The 16,637-nt window shown below is 40.8% G+C and overlaps 1 protein-coding gene across 2 annotated transcripts; it reads left to right on the top strand.

The window, feature by feature from the left end:
- Nucleotides 1-824: 824 nt before the first annotated feature.
- LOC145399436 (uncharacterized) lies at nt 825-5,793 on the top strand. 2 transcript variants are annotated; one of them, XM_080272051.1, is made up of 6 exons: nt 825-934; nt 1,534-1,631; nt 2,234-2,385; nt 3,603-3,736; nt 3,927-3,962; nt 4,472-5,793. In XM_080272051.1, the coding sequence occupies exons 1-6, from the start codon at nt 883-885 to the stop codon at nt 4,474-4,476; spliced, it is 477 nt and encodes a 158-aa protein (XP_080128177.1). In that variant the 5' UTR covers nt 825-882; the 3' UTR covers nt 4,477-5,793. The 2 variants fall into 2 exon arrangements, with proteins under 2 accessions (XP_080128177.1, XP_080128178.1); XM_080272052.1 differs by lacking the exon at nt 3,927-3,962.
- The last annotated feature ends 10,844 nt before the right edge of the window (nt 5,794-16,637 follow it).

Here is a 16,637-nt window from a genome sequence, read left to right as displayed (position 1 = left end):
TTAAAGCCAGGTACATGAGAGAGAGAGAGAGAGAGAGAGAGAGAGAGAGAGAGAGAGAGAGATAACAGGAGGGAAGGAGGGGAAACATTAGAGAAAGCAGGAGAGAGGAGGAGCGAAAGATGAAGGAAACGAACATGAGAAAATGAGGGCTTCAACCTTGCCATTTCACACGCAAAGGTAAATTCTTGCTTCAGCTGTGGATATACAAAAATTATTTCTAAATTAGCTTATTACTTTAGACAGGGGCGATTAAGAGATATCTAATAAGGCATCAAATTATTTACCGCGCATGGCAACACGGACGGCAGGCAACAAATTATCCACTACGATAACCACCCTTTAACCATTGAATTTTCTGCTCCTGTAAGTTGCTGAAACTAATATTTAGATAGTTTTCACAAGATCCAGATATGGGTAGTTTGTCTTCACTAAGTAGTTCCATTTATTGCATCATAACGGCAATACTACTTGCCGACAGTGATTTTTTTTTCTTTATTACTTCTAATGAGAGATAAATATGTGTGGAATTTTTCTCACGATAAGTCAATTGCTACCTTTGAGTCTTTATATTTGAAAGATTAACGTTCAGCCATTTTATTACTGGCTTTTAGAATCTCATAAACTAAATATGAGTGGTATCTCATCACAATATGTTAATTTCTCTGTGAATTTGCGTCTTGGACAAATTAACGTTCAACCTGCGTTTATTGATAAGGTAATTACTGTCAGTGAATATACTGTACGTGCTTGAAAAATTAACGATCAGCCAAAATTTATTCATTCTGATTTTGGGTTTGATACGAAAAGGAATACTCCGAGTCTGAAATGAACAACTGTATAATTCAGAGTTTTGGCGGTCTGATATAAGCAAGTCTGAGGCGGATGGAAGCTCACTTGCCAGCCAGAACGATATTCATCAAGCTCATCCACACAGGTGAGGGTTGAATCTATTCTTGCTTTTATCGGTTTGGTTTCACTTGATGGAACAGGGTCAAAGTTTTTTTTTTTTTTTTTTTTTTTTTTTTTTTTTTTTGCTGCTCAGGGTTGTCTTACAATTTTTAGATGTGATCGAAGTGGGATTCCAGTATGGTAAATAGTGTGAGTTTCGATCCTTTATAGAATGTAAACATAACGGTTTGGAGAGGGAGTCAAGATATTTTTATTTTTAGAAGTAAATGTTGTCTCTTCAATGTGTCACTTGAAGGAAGAACAGCCAAATGGAAGGCGACATGGAGGCGATTTGTTTGTGGCCAATCCTTTCGAGATTATTATCTCTCTCTATTGCTAGATACCTTGATTCTGCAACGAGTGGCCACAAAAAAAGTCACCTCCTTGTTAACGTGTTCCCTGCCGTTTGGCTGCCCTCGCTCCAACTCACACACCTCTCTCCCTCATATATTTCTCCACTTGATCCTTCCATCTCATCCTTGGTCTCCCCCTCCTCCTCTCTCCGTCCATCTCACGCACATACTCTTCTAGCCTGTCTGATTCTCCATTCTCTCCACCTATTATACCGCCCTGAAACCATTTCAGAGTTGGTCAACAGTCAGAACAGCAACAAGGCAGCCCAAACCACCAAGATGAAAGTGCTTCTCTGCCTGACCATCTTGTTGGGAGTATCTCAGGCTGCGGTGAGTCTTACACACACACACACACACACACACACACTCTCTCTCTCTCTCTCTCTCTCTCTCTCTCTCTCACACACACACACACACACACATGCACATAAAAACATAACCATTACATCACTTGGGCTGCCACAAGCATCACGCTCCCCCTTTCCCATTCGTGCTTCGCCAGCTTGAGGAAGGACTCATTCTGGCTACCACTCCCCTTCCAAGGCTATAGTCAAAATTGCAATGTTTTACTAACAGATTTAGTGATGTGTTTGTCATTACTAGCGGTTCTTGTTAATTCAGAGATAAATTGTACAGTATCTAATTACGCACTTTAATGAATAGATTGAACTCAGAATAACTTCCCTAGGCTGACATTAGATTTGCGTTCTAGTGTTACTCATATATATGTGTGTTTTTTTTTTCTTTATTACCTTGATCAATTCAGAGATGAACTGTGCCTAGTTACTAGTACACACTTTGATGAACAGTTTGAACTATAAAATAAACGCCATGGATTGACCTAACATTTGCGTTTTGGAGTTGTTCATTCATTTGTTTGATTTATTACATTTATTTATTTATTTTGATAACGCCTTCTTTTGTGGCGGCAGAATCTTATGACGAAGGAAGAAGTGGATTTCAGGGAGGATGACGACACACGGCTGGAGCTTGGAGAGAGGGATAACGCCACAGAACTGATCGGCATAGACCCGATTATCAAACCCCCGATCACCATATTTCCAGTGGATTGCTACAGCAAAGGGTAAGCGACGTTAAACGCTTGCTGGCACAGGAAGCTTCGTTGCACATCTTCTTGAGCGATTTATTTTGCGTATTAGATCTTATCACCGTCTTGGATGCTATGGCAAGGAGTGAGTGATATTCGGATTCTAGTACATAAGCAGCCTACTAGATAAATGTAAGATCTTATGGGACTTGGCTTGTGAGGAACCCTGGCCCGCATTCTCGTCGATTAAGGAAGCTCCCTAACACCTCTTCCTTAGCGATTTAATTTTGGATGCGGCTGGATATCATCCTTTTGTACGTTATTTATGCAGGGTATGGCGATAATGGAAGGATCTATATAACACAGAAGAGGACAGTACTGTGAAAAAAAAAAAAAAAAAAAAAGAAGTTGCTTAAGAAAACTGTTGGGGAGTTTCCTTACCCGCCGAGAATTTGATCCCTTGTGTGTGAAATCTTATGCAGCTAAAGTGAAGCATCATACAGAGCTTCACTTGCACCTTTCATGTGATTATCCTTAGGGTGGGACTGACTGACTGGGGAAGGGAATGGAAGGGCAGATATGGAGGGTAAACGACGGGAGGGCAGGGTAAGGAAGGAAAAGGTAGAGAAGGGCAGGATAGGGGAGGGCAGAGGAGAGGGCATGGCGGGGGAGGGCAGCGCTTCAAGAGACACTCCCACATCAGAAACTACATCATGAAGTTCAAGGTCTCAGTAATTACTCAATCCACTGACCCGTTGGATATCTTTCTGCATTTCATTCTCATCATCACACGATTTCCTTTAGCTCTTAATGGACTTTTCGAAATAGTTCAGATACAGCATTAATAATTTTTTTCAGTATGAGATACCTTTCCTAAGATCAGTAAAATCATCAGTTGACAACAAGAAAAAACTGAAGAGCACATCATCCTCTTTGAGGGGGATCTCAATTTATCTTTCAAGTCAACTTGGAAGGTCTGATCGTGCTAGAGCCTCTGGGCAGTGCTATCTTTGTGTCTGACCCCCTCCCCCTCGGTTCAAAAGACCACTACTAAACTGTCTGAAAGAACACATTAACTATTCACGTAAGCAATCGAGCCTTCCTCTTAACTCGGCAAATTAAAGAATGTTAAAGCCAACAGATAATGTTATCTTCATGCCCAGTTCCCCCATTTCGAAAAGCCCTTACCGAGATGAATAAAAGAACTCATAACTATTCACATAAGTAATACAACCTTCATGTCAACTCTGCAGGTTTACAGTGTGTGCCTTGCTAAGGGGTGTGTGCTACAATCCTCTTTTGTCAAAGATGTACTGCAGGATTCGGCAGGAAGGCTTGTGTTGTTCCCCTGGCTGTGTCTGCTGCCTTAATAAATTATCTCCAATAGGTGAGCCCTTAACTCCTTACGATCTCTCTCTCTCTCTCTCTCTCTCTCTCTCTCTCTCTCTCTCTCTCTCTCTCAGCTGTACAGTGTTTTTATGCAATAAGTGTACCTACTCGTGTTTATATATGTATCTCTGCCTTTAAAAAAAATCATGCTTAGTCAGAAAAAAACAGCCTACTTTTTCTTCCTACAGATTGTCCGCCAGGTCAACTGTGTCCTCTTATAACTGGTAAGAAGAAATAAGACCCACCCCTGTCCTAATGTCCACTTGGCGGTGACCTGTAAACACAGTAATCATATTTTCTTCTCTACGATGACAAAAAGAATTTTCCTACACCAATGTGGCTGTGAATATAACTAGAAGACAACATCATTTTTAATTATGAACAATGTTGTTATTTTGGCCTTTGACACATCTTAAATGTAAATACAGTGGACTGCAGGCTTCAGCTGCTCTTGCTCAGTTCACCAACTTCCTTTTGAGGGAGTAGGGAAGTAGCTGAGGGACATTTGCACAACCAGGCAGTGTAGCCACATAGTTATTCTGGATTTGCCACATTAAACAATCACTAGTGTCAGCCTTCAAAAACCATTCACTGCTAGGGTACTCTCCTAAGCTGACTGTAATGTTCTGGAAAAAAAAAAAATGTCCTTGGGCAGAATTAGTTAATACATGGTACTAACCAAATGTTAATCTTAATTATCTTTGGTATTACATTGGACTTCTTCTGATTACAGAATGAGAGCTGTTATCAGTGAAGGCTTGGACACCACATCACTGGACATCGATACGAACTCAATCACTGAACATGGATGATGGATATGGACCTAGTCACTGGACTCAAATACATACTTCTGACCTCTTCACAGTTGTACTACTCTTCCATAAACGCATAACTGGCACTTCAGGAATTATTGTTAACAATTTGAAAAAAAAAATAACAGGGCCATTGTTTAGCTTTCATTAAGTAGTTTTTGCTTGTATACATCCATAAACCTATAAGTTTCTGTTGGCAATTTCTATAATGTTACCATAGCTATTATTTTCTACCAATATACCACATATTTAAAAATTCAAACTTTAAAAAAAAAACGCAGTTCACTACAAGTCTGTCTCATATTATTTTTGATAAACTTTAATCTAATATTATCCAGATAACCGTTCAGAACATAAGCTAACTACTTTTCGATGTAACAGATGTTAGAGCTTGAGCAACAGTAATAAGTTTCAGCATTTGATGGTATGTGATATGTCATTCTTCCAAACCATTACTAATGTTTAAAAGAAAAAAAAAAATACATGTAAAGAAACTAAGAGGGGTAACAAAGAGTGGCTTGGTTGAGAACAAAGGAACTAATAACAATCCTGTGTGGATGAAACTTGTGAGATGCACAGGACATGAAGCACACATGAATCGCTAGTCAATATTTACACTTGTAGTAAAAAAAAAAAAAAAAAATCTCATTTCCTGTACAAATACTTTTTTTTTTTTTTTTTTTGTCCTAAGCTTCAGTTGGCTATAATGTGAATGAAATAAAGCCATAATCATTTAAACCATCTGTAGAACCAGCTCAGTGTAGACCTTGTTGTACCATCATGAGAAGTTTGCCTGCTCTTCTACAGCGTCTACCTCACAGTTAGAGAATGTCCATTATTTTCTTCCCTAGAACATCGTAGAAAAAGAAAATCTGTGGGCAGTGAAGCAGATAAGTGTCTCTCAGCTTATTATTGTACTGACATTGAGGATTTCCAAATAGCAGAGTAATAGTTCTCCCTTTATTTTCCCTGCGTTTATATGCTCATGGATGTTTGTTTAACTTGGTAGCGACTTGTGAAGTAAATAAGGTAAAAATATACACAAACTCACTCTAACATTGTCACTTAAAAGTTAAGTTACTCCACAGTTACTTGGCTTAATCATCTGTGTCTGACTTGTTTCTTCCCAATTTTCAAATGTTTCCATTACGACTAGCAAGAAATCCTGGTAACTGAAATATGTTGAGATGGCTGTCAATGGCAATCCTAATATGGAATAAAAACTTCCAAATACATTCTCTTCCTTCAAGCATCTTGTTTTTGCCCATCTGACTGCTCTGCTGTTATTGTTGGATTTTTTTTAGAGCACAGGAAACTTGTAGAAAGTGATAGGAGCTCAGAGTGTGTGGAAATGTGTGGCTATTTTGTATGGATGGTCAAATTTAATATGGTAGAAGGAAACTGGGGGATTACGGTTTACTTGGCATGGAAGGCCACTTCTTTCTTTCCATCATTCCTCTTGTCTTTCTTTCCTTCATTCTGTCTACAGGTGACTCTACACTGAGTGAAAAGCCTAATCGTTTCCTGTCCACCAGGAAACCATTTACTACGCTGCATAGTAACCATATGACCAAATTTTATGGCGCCTGGTGGTTTAGTAGGCAATTAAAGAGCTGCAGTCGGATCGAGCCGGTGCAGGTTTATATCCAAAGGGTGGTTGGGGTTTATTGTTCACGTAATGTCACTCAGGGATGAGTCAGGCTGGCCACTCTCACCTTAAATGTCAGGACCAGCTTGCCCAGCCCCGGGCTGCTACACTCCTCATGGGGCAAAAATGAATTGGATGAGGATGAGTATTAAATCAACCTCAGTCTGTTTGGTTGAGCAGACCGATGAACCACAAGGAAGCAATCGTGCATGAAGGGCTGCTCCATGCAGTGAACCAATCTTTCCTTGTGCGGGAAGAGTCTGGAGATCTAGTTCCCAGATGGACACCATATTTGTGTCCCAACACAGTTAACAGAGGCGTCATAGTAGTATCCAAATCACCCTGGTATTTGGTTATATGGTTACCACCCAAATGTTGTAAATGGCTTCCAGGATTACAGGAAACCATTAGGTTTATCACGCCCTGTAATGCCACCTGAAGGAAGACAGAAGAGTATCAAAAAGTGACAAGAAGAATGGGAGAAATGGGAAGAGATGGGGGCAGACACAGAAAAAGAACGATAAAAATTAAGGAAGAAGTAGGCAGCACTACATTAAGTGAGATGATGGTCACCACCTCCTACCACCAGGAGTTATGTGTAACAAGGATATGGAGATGCGTGAAAGAGCCATAATGAGAGCAGCGAAGAAAGAACAATAGAGAATTATATTTGGACGGCAAGGCAAGAGAGAAAAAGCAAGTCATACAAATGAGTGATGCTCAGTAATGCCATCCACTAATCAAAGAGAAAATGACTGCTTAGATTGTATAGCCACAGAGGCAAAACTGACATAACTGGTGATGGAAAGATATGTGAGTGAAGGAGACCTGGTGGGCCAATAAAATAATGGCCTACACTTAGTAATTTTCACAAGAGAGGAAGTTCAGTAAGGAAGAGAGCTGAGTAGATGACAGGAATTAGTGGATCCAGTTTCTAGGGAATATAACGTGAGGCGTTTCTCTCTCTCTCTCTCTCTCTCTCTCTCTCTCTTTCAATCCAACTAACGTAACAGCTCTATCCTACAGTAACATACTGTAGGCAGCAAAGCCTAAATGACAGAGTTAGAGCATTTAAAGGTATGGCTAACAAGTGTCAGAATGTATGATTTCGTTCAAAACAGTGCTGTATGTAACCTCTTTTTTCCAATATACTGGTACTTATCTTTATACTGGACCTTTATGAAATGATAACCAGCATGAAATGACGACCGAGTACCAGATGCTCTGTGTTTGCTGACACCTTTTTATATTTGGTTTAAAATAGATATCACATACACTCTTACCTTATCATCTAGTGACTTGGAATGTGAGAGCTTCCACTTTTAAGAATGAGATAATTGTAATGAAATAAACATCAGACGACACTGACAGGACAACTTTCCTCACTAGACATACATCATTTATAAAACCACTGATTGAGTCTGTGCAGGTTTATATCCAAGGGGCGGTTGAGGTTTATTCCTCATGTAATGCCGCTCATGGATGAGAGATTGATCGCTCTCATCTTAAATGTCAGGACCAACTGCCTAGCCCCGGGTTCCTACGCTCGTCATGGGGCGACACAGGATTACATGATGGATGGATGCTCTGGCAGTATTAAGGTAACAGCTGTGGACTCAGGCATATTCAGTAATGCACAAGTCAACTGACCTCCAAGTGATGCAAAATTTGATTGTCCAAAAGGTTCTTTACAAAGCAATCAATTGTTATTGTAAATGGAATGGCATATTATCAGGATAATTTTGTAATAAACCTTAATTTTCATTCAAAGATGAAAATAACTCTTAAAAAGCAAGTTACACAAGACTTCAGGAACACAACCAAATGAACAAAATGGAATTCTTTTACTCTACTGGATACCGACTTTACTTCACTGTACAGTTGGGATGTGAAATTATTTCCATTTAAAGATGTAATTAATGTTTGAATTATATTTTTCTTGTCATCCAGCATTATTCTCAGCTGTCATTAACTTCTTGATTTCCTTGAAAAAAAAAAAATCACCAATGTCTGACTGTTGAATATTCTTGGCATGATTCAATGTGTGCTGAGCCATATCACTTTTACTAGCAAAATAACTTACACACTGACCACAGTCAAGGTTCATCCTACCAGGGCGAGTCAGCATGTGTTTCCTAAGGCCTCGTTTCCTAGCATATAGTTTTCCACCCTCAGAACACTTGAAGTTTCTAATTCTACTATCGATCAACTGGTGCTCATCAAGGTAATTCTTACCAAGAAACTCCTGACCACACTTACTATACGTAAAGCGTTTGTCCTGAGTAAGTAAGTGTCTATTGAGACTACACTTCTTTGTAAACAATTTCCTGCATTCCTCACATCCATAGCTATAATTCAGGGCAAAGTGTGCCATTACATTCTCTTGCAAACAGTTTACCACACTGACGGCAACGGAAGCTTTCCTCTCCTGTGTGAGTGTGACATGGCTTTGACAGGTTTTGTCAGAAAATTTTATACACTCCTCTCTCTGACGAGTGTTAGTCTAAACACGACCAATAGTAAATTTACATAAGTCTCTTAGGAGATTAGGGTATACTGTAATTAATATTCTAACTCACCGGTAATTACCTCCTTATATCTTAGCTAGTTCCCCCCAATTTGGCCAAATCATAAAGGTTACTTAGCTAGAGAGTCAGAATAACAGATGATGACAGGTCTCATGTCTCGGTTGGTTTGGCTGGGGCTTCCAAGCGTCCTTAGGTGTGTATTATACAGCATGCACCTTGAATGGGCTTAGGAAGCAGAGTCACAGAATTGGCGAGTCTCTTCTCACTCATAGGATTTAGAGATGCCAACTATTTATTAATTATAATTGGCTAAATACAGTTAAATTATTTCATGAAATATACAAGGCAAATCTAATAATTTAATCTTAGTTTTAATTAACCCGAGGCATCCCGTCAACGTGTATACATGTTGCAACGTTTTGTCATGCTGACCCCCTGACGACTGTTTACCCATTTTGCAATTGCGAAGTCCGTCATTTGCACATTTTTCAAGTTTTGTGGGTGATTTTTGGTAGGCATATGTGGGAGACCTTACTCTACCCTTTCTATTTAACACCAGATGGCAACACTGCCTGGACCCGCGTGATCCCCCCCCCTCCCGCAAAAGTGATTCCCGATGTGGAGGACAAATATTATGTGGTGTTTGAGGAAGAAATGAGCTGAAGTGATGAGGAGGTAACGTCACCAAGGAAGGTGCAGTATGTTTATGTGTTTGGTGAGTGAAACAATGCTTATATCGCCAATATTATTGTGTGAAATCCAATTCACTCTTGTACTACATGTAAATTCGTACCAAATAAATATCTACCTTATCTAAATGGTTTGGAATAGTTACCCCTCCCACAGAAAACGTCTTCTTTGGAGCAGGGCTCAGAGAAGACAGTGTCAAGTGAGGGGAGGGTCACCTGTACAGGGCATTTCTAAGTTCAGGTGAGCACTTTCTGAATTTTAAGATGTTTCTCATATAAAGCAGAGGTTTTAGCCCCCCCCCAAAAAAAAAAAAATCTGAAAATCTGCTAGGATTGGGGGGGGTCATTGGTGAAAAATCTGCTAGGACATGGTGTGTTAAACTAAAGCCAATTATTCCGTTTATCTATGTAAATATGTATTAAACCCTCATCCATTTTCCACGTGAGAGCACGTCATCCCACCACGCAGGCACAGTTAGTTCAATGGAAGATTCCTAAGTATTTACATGTATTTACAATATAGTTGTCCACAAGGGTTAAATGCTGTAGCATTTAATTTTTCAATTAAAAGAATTATTAAACAGAATGTAATCTCTGGGTTATAAAATCGCTTGAATTGGTCATTAACGCTCTCAGGGTTTTCCTCTGCTTTCAACATGAACAACTATTTAAAAAAGTAAAGAGTGCAACTCTGGGGGAAAATATTTCCCAGTGGTTTCTTTTCCTAGCTAACTGTTTTTCACAGACATCACACTCGAATCTCTTAATCCCCTAATGAATTAGTAAATGCTGCATACAGGTAACTCTTACATAAAAACTCTGTCACATTCTTCACAAACAAAGCTTTTCTTTCTTGTGTGAGAGAGCGAGTGTCGAGTAAGGCTACCCCTCTGTGAAAAATTTTTTCCATAATGATCACAAGAAAAATTATCTTTGACTGCTGAGTGTATCACCATGTGGTCAGTGAGGTTGCTTCTGCATGCAGATAACTTGCCACACTCATCACACTGGAAACTTTTCACTCCAATGTGAATAAATGAATGTTTGGTAAGGCTGCTCTGTTTGGTGAAAAATTTTCCACACTCATGAACTTATAATGATGCTTCACCTCGGCATGAAAAGAAGGTGTTGAACCAGACTGCTCTTGTGAGCAAACCGTCTCCCATAGTTATCACATTCAAAGTTCTTGCCTTCTGTGTGAAGAAGTGCGCCTGTTAAGTCTATTTACTAATGAACTGTTTTCCACGACAATGACATTCAAAATCCACACACTGAGTTTCTCCAGCTCCAGTCATCACAGCACTTTACCTTACTGGCCCATACCTTTCATCCCTGATTAACCCGCCCCATCCCGACGTTTTCTGGGCAGTGGTACGCCCCACTCCTGACTTTTTTGGACCTTTTTTTTTTTTTGGCTCAAACATCTGCTTTTGGTGAGAAACATCAAAAATTCATAGAGAAATCACTCACCTGAGGTTTAAAATACTAGATCCAGGTAGGAGTACCTCCTTACCTTACAGGGTTTTCTATCAGGCTGGCTGCAAAGAAAACGAGTTCTATGGGAGGATAACTATTCTACACCACTCATAAACGGTATTTATTTATTTATCTGGTACGAATTTATATGTAGTACGAGAGTATATTGGTTTTCAAACGGTAATACAGGCATTATAAGCATTGTTTCACTCACTAACTCATCACCATTCCTGACCTTTTTTTGCCACGTTACCTGAGCATAATTTCTGACTGTTTCTTCCTCTAATGTTTGTCCTCCACATTGACATTGATTGGGGAATCACTCTGGCCCTGAATTTCATACCATGGCATGACATGGCTTTACTGGCCAGGTCACTGATAACAGGTGAATTGCTGAGAAAAGGTCATGCAGAGGGGGGGGAGGAGGTCATGCTGGGTAAGGCATTGTCCCTGCCTGGCATCTTGTAGAGGAAGGTGTCCCGTGTATACGTGCCAAAAATCACTCGTAAAATTGAAAATTGTGCAAATTAGGGACCTTGCTATGTTGACGCGTTAATTTACGTCTCCGGGAATGAGTGCACATCATGTGAGGACGTGAATTCACGTCTCCAGGATGGGGCGGGTTAAAAAATAATCTTGACAGAGGAGGACAATATTAAGAATCTATTTCTTATGTCCAGATAATACAATGTCACAAATATATGGTAAGGACACATGACGCCAGAACTATTACGCAATAAACTCTGGCTATAATGAACCCTGGTATTGCGAATGTAGGATATAATGACCGGCCAAATCGCGACTCAACTTCCCCAGGATTTTGCGGACAAAGGTCACCAAACAAGAGGGAAGTTCAGGAATCAGCCCATGATGTCAACAGCATCCCTTCCTGGCACAGTATATTTCAACAGCATCCTTTCCTGGCACAGTAAGTGTACTGTAACAGTACTACATTGTACTGTATTCGTATTATAGGTATTGTATTTATATGAAACTTCATATAGTGTTGTATTTACATCTACAACTTCACAAACCATTGAATTCTCAAGTATAACACTTAATAGTGTTAGTTTAGGTTATGTTTGAGCACTTAGGACCGAACGACTCCCCTTCCCAGCAAACATGATTGTGTTGGATCAGAACTGTACTGATGCCGGCTTGTGATGGCACGTGGTGTCGGAATGGCACAGGTAAACCAGATGACTTGAATCGTCCCATTGCAAGTGCCGACAACCGTTTGCACATAGATTCGGATTTGGTTCTGTTCTGGCCCAATATCATGTCTGTATCAGATGCCAGTAATCAAATCTGAATCGGGTGTAAGTAGTTGGGCCATTTTACAAGTAACTGTGTCTGGATAACTTGAAATTTACGTATCTTGAAATTTACTTTTTCTTCCTTTGAGGGAATAACATTGTAAACTTTTGTCCTTTAAAAGCTTCCTTTAAAAAAAAAATCAGGATTCGAGCCTTTGTCCTCTGAATGCCTACCGTACAGTTCACAACACCTGACACCTGATTTGCTGAGTGGAGTCTCTCTTACCCAAGTTACATCTATGAATACACACTATGTTGCCAGCTCAGTATCTCCATCTGTTCCGAATTGCTGCTAAGTGATGGACTGTCTGAAATGAAACAAATTAAATTAACTGCCTGGTATGGGATTTGAACCCATGCCTCCAACACATCGGATATGTGCATCTTACCACTGAGCCACAGATGACCTTCATTGCCCTTAGTGCAACTCTGACCATTTTATACACTAAGTTGTACATATTTTGTGTGTAGACCAATGCCCCTTTAACCCGCCGCATGCTGGCCACTTCAAGCTCTAAGTGTCACCCCCGTGCCACCCAATTATTGTTTTTTTTTTTTTTCAAGGCTAAAATGATAGATTTTGATGTGAAAAAAATGAATATGACCATAAAAAAAAACACCAGAGGCTGAAAGTGCGTTTTTTGTAGTCCCTCCGGCCGTCCCCAGATGTGAGCGAGCGAGGAATCGCCAGTGACTGTGAGAGAAAACCCGTTTTCTATGCAAGGTAAACTCAGGTATTCTCGCCAACATGACTCAGGGATGATATAGGAATGGTCTTAACGCTTTTCTGTCCACTTTACACCCACACACAAAAAAATATTATTTCATAAAGAAGTCGTGTTTTGGGGGAAAAAAAATCACTTACTCATGCAACACTATACGTATCACTTACAGTTACGAGCAAATATGCATAACTTGACTTCACAATGTACAGCCCTTTCACTTACAGTAAATTATTTACAATATACCTTCAGTATACACAGACATTACCAGAGTATTTTTGATCATCTCACTGTGAATACATCATCTAACACTTATGAGAACATACATAAAACTCCACAACATTCAGTCCTTACACTTACGAGAAAATATTTACAACATGTCATCACTGTATGCAGTACTTGTAACATGCGTCTATTTTCATATTTACAACACTTTTTGAGCGTCCTTTTATTGCTCGTCTTTACCACACTATTGTTTCTCAATTGTTAGCGAGAGTGTGATACTCCTCGAAGCATGGGTATAAGCACAGTCCTACATCACACTCTGTACACATATACCTTGAGTCCTTCTGCTGAGTACGTGGCCTTACAGTGCTGTTTGCACACACGTAAACCTCCACTGGGGATTCTGACGTGTTCCACCTGGGGGGACAATTTTGGGGAAATGTCCAGAGGTGAGGCGGAGAGGTGTGGCGGCGGTGTGGCGGTGGCGAGCAGTACTTCTATCTTCCCCACATTCTCCCACTATTTCCCACACCAGCTCGCGAATATAGCCCTCGAAGGTCTCCTGGATGCCAGTGGTATGTGCGTGAAGATAGTGAGCGTTGAGAAAGGTAATGTCGAGGAGATGGAAGAATAATTTCTTATACCACTTCATCATGGGCCTGGCACAGTCAACGCTGGAAATCATGGCGTCTGATTGATCCACCTGTCGCATATTCACATTGTACGCCAAGACAGGTTCTGGTTTCCAGACATGGCGCCACCCTTCTGCCTTGTAATCTACACTGTCTGTGCGGTGTACAGGGAGCCAATGAAAAGACAAGAGGAAGAATACTTCGCGATTGTGATGCCATGCTGTTTTGAGGATATTATGTGATTTGTAAAAAAAATAAAGTCGTTTTTCTGAAGCTTCCCCTCCACCTTCACCATGTGCCGATGGTTCTTCTTTACAGTGCTGCACAGACCATTTTCCTGCAGGTGAAGGTACCTGGCTAGAAGGTGGCTTGTGTACCAATTATCGAGGTATAAAATGTGCCCACGATGAAGGTATTCCTCGATCATAGTTTTTACCACAGCCCCTGAGAATCCCAAACTTCTATCTTCTATGATGTCCATCTGAATACCTGTGTACAGGACTATGTCCTGCACATACCTAGTCTTACAGCCACACATCATGAAGATTTTGAAGCCAAACCTGTGTCTTTTGCTGGGAATATACTGACGAAAAGCAATATTACCTCTCCATAGCACTAGACTCTCGTCTATGACGAGGTCTCGGTATGGAGAGAAGGAGGTACGGAATTTCTCGGTGATCAAAAACCAGACGTATCCTCCTCATCCTGTCCATGATGTTTGCATTACCAGGGTCAAGGATGTAATAAAAATGAAGGCGGTTCAGGATGTACTGAAAAGGATTCCTTCCCATCACCTTGCCAAAAAATGGTGTCACCATTACTGGATCCACAGTCCAATATGAGAGAAGCTGATTTTTTTTTTCAAAATCCCCATCAAAAGCACAAGTGCTAGGAACACATACATTTCACCTAGGGTCACGTCAGGTTCAAACAATCGACTGTGTTGTTCCCCCACGTTCAAATACAGCAAAGGCATTGGTCAGGGCCACAGTCTTCAAAACAAACTCCACAGGAAAGCAGTTCCTGACAAAGTCAAGCCTACTGGAAGTTCGTTCATGAATGGGTGAATGTGGGGGACAAAGTCACTATTGTCCTCCACTCCCACATCGTTTCCTCATCATCATCATCTCTATGTTCCTTGGGCTGTGGGGAAGTGTGGGGAATGGGGAAAGAGTTTCACATGAGGTGCTGGGGGTGGGTAAGACGGGAAGACTTTGTCCTGAGGTGCTGGGCTGAGCTGGGTCACGTGAGGGCAAGGGAGAGCGTGGGCGAGATGAGTCACTCTCCCCCAACAATGGAACTTTCCCAAATCTTCCATGCTTCCTCCTCACACTTTCTTTCTCATGTGGTGGAATCCTTTGCCTCCCCAACCACCCCTCAACTGCAGGACTACCTTCCTCCTCCCTTTCCTCCTCATCGTCATGACGTGCAAGATGACGACGTGCAGGTGGCCCTCTACCACGTGTTGCCCTAGTGTAGCCCACATACCTGGATTTTCTAGGTGAGGGAATTTCGTCATCACTAATACTTTCCTCCTCAGGCTGGATGTAGTCCTTATCATGCACGTTGTCATCCTCCAGATCATTTTCCCCAGTGTAGGGAACCTTCAGGAGGTCCTGAATCTCCTCATCAGAGAGACGGCAGCAAGACATCACTGCATTGTATGACTGACACAAGGACAGTGAGGCACAGCAAGCTGAGGCGTGAGTGCGATGATGTATGGGCCAGGCCACCTGAGGGCACATAGAGGAAGGGTTGCCCTATAAGCACACCAATTTTTGCGAGCCTCGCTTGAAAATTGCGGTCACAATGAATTTTTGAAATCGAGACCATTTTAAAACGGCACTGGCACTGAGCGCGCAATTACGTCAGACCACTTTTATAACAGCACTGGCACGGGGCAAGTTAACATTAATATTATCAATTATGATCTAGTAAGCTGAAAACAAGTTCAGTTCCACAAAAACATTACCAAAAATAAGACTTTTGGTTTATAACAAGACAGTTGCCTGTGGAAAACTCCCATCTCTGTCGAAATTTCTATATTATATGAAATATATTTCAGTTATCCAATATATGAAAATGATCTGTGATGGATGATGTATAATTATATTACTCAGTCGTTAGCTGCTTGATTGGAGTGATCTGCAATACATAGATTGGGCCGACATTTTATTATCATTCTTGACCCAGTTTTCGAAAAAAGTTATATTTATCCATCCAATACATGTTTTTCACCAATAGCCCCATTACATATATGTATCTCATCTCATCTCATCAGCTGTTTGAGGGTCCACTGCAGGACCGGCCTATCCTGACTGAAGTGGGGACGATACAGCCAATGTATCTCTAGCAAGTGGCTTAGGCTGTCTGGTAGAGTGAGAAGTGCTTGTAAGTGTAATTGTTGTGTTGGAGTGGCTTTGGATGTTTGTATAGTCTGTGAATCAAGTGTAATCGTCCCAAGCAAGCTGACTGGGTGCAAACATACTTTCCAGTATGTGACATTGGTTCAACCACAGCACCCCTTGCATCCGCCAATGCAGTATGTGGCATGAAGAACGCTCCCAAAGTTTATGACCCTAGCAGGGCACGAACCCTCATTCTTCAGTGTAAGAAAACGTACACTTTACCACTGTACCACAGAGGCTCCACATATATATATATATATATATATATATATATATATATATATATATATGAGGCCTCACATGCAAGAGTATACCCATGTGCCACCTTGTCGAAAATTGAGATAATGTTATCCCACAGTCCCTCAGACTATGTACTTTCATGAGGACTTGATGGATGTGATGTATGACCCAAGACATAAGGGTGAAAACCCATAAAAATAACA

This window comes from Coenobita brevimanus, chromosome 49 (genome assembly GCF_032717465.1).
Source record: "Coenobita brevimanus isolate Jiangsu-jjx chromosome 49, ASM3271746v2, whole genome shotgun sequence".
Lineage (NCBI taxonomy): Eukaryota > Metazoa > Arthropoda > Malacostraca > Decapoda > Coenobitidae > Coenobita > Coenobita brevimanus.
This window is presented reverse-complemented; position numbering and strand designations above follow the sequence as displayed.

Excerpts from the sequence above, each read along its gene's own strand:
- LOC145399436 (XM_080272051.1), top strand. The coding sequence starts at position 883 with ATGGAAGCTCACTTGCCAGCCAGAACGATATTCATCAAGCTCATCCAC. Across the intron at positions 2,386-3,602 it reads GTGGATTGCTACAGCAAAGG|GTTTACAGTGTGTGCCTTGC; the intron begins GTAAGCGACGTT and ends TCAACTCTGCAG. Across the intron at positions 3,737-3,926 it reads TAATAAATTATCTCCAATAG|ATTGTCCGCCAGGTCAACTG; the intron begins GTGAGCCCTTAA and ends TTCTTCCTACAG.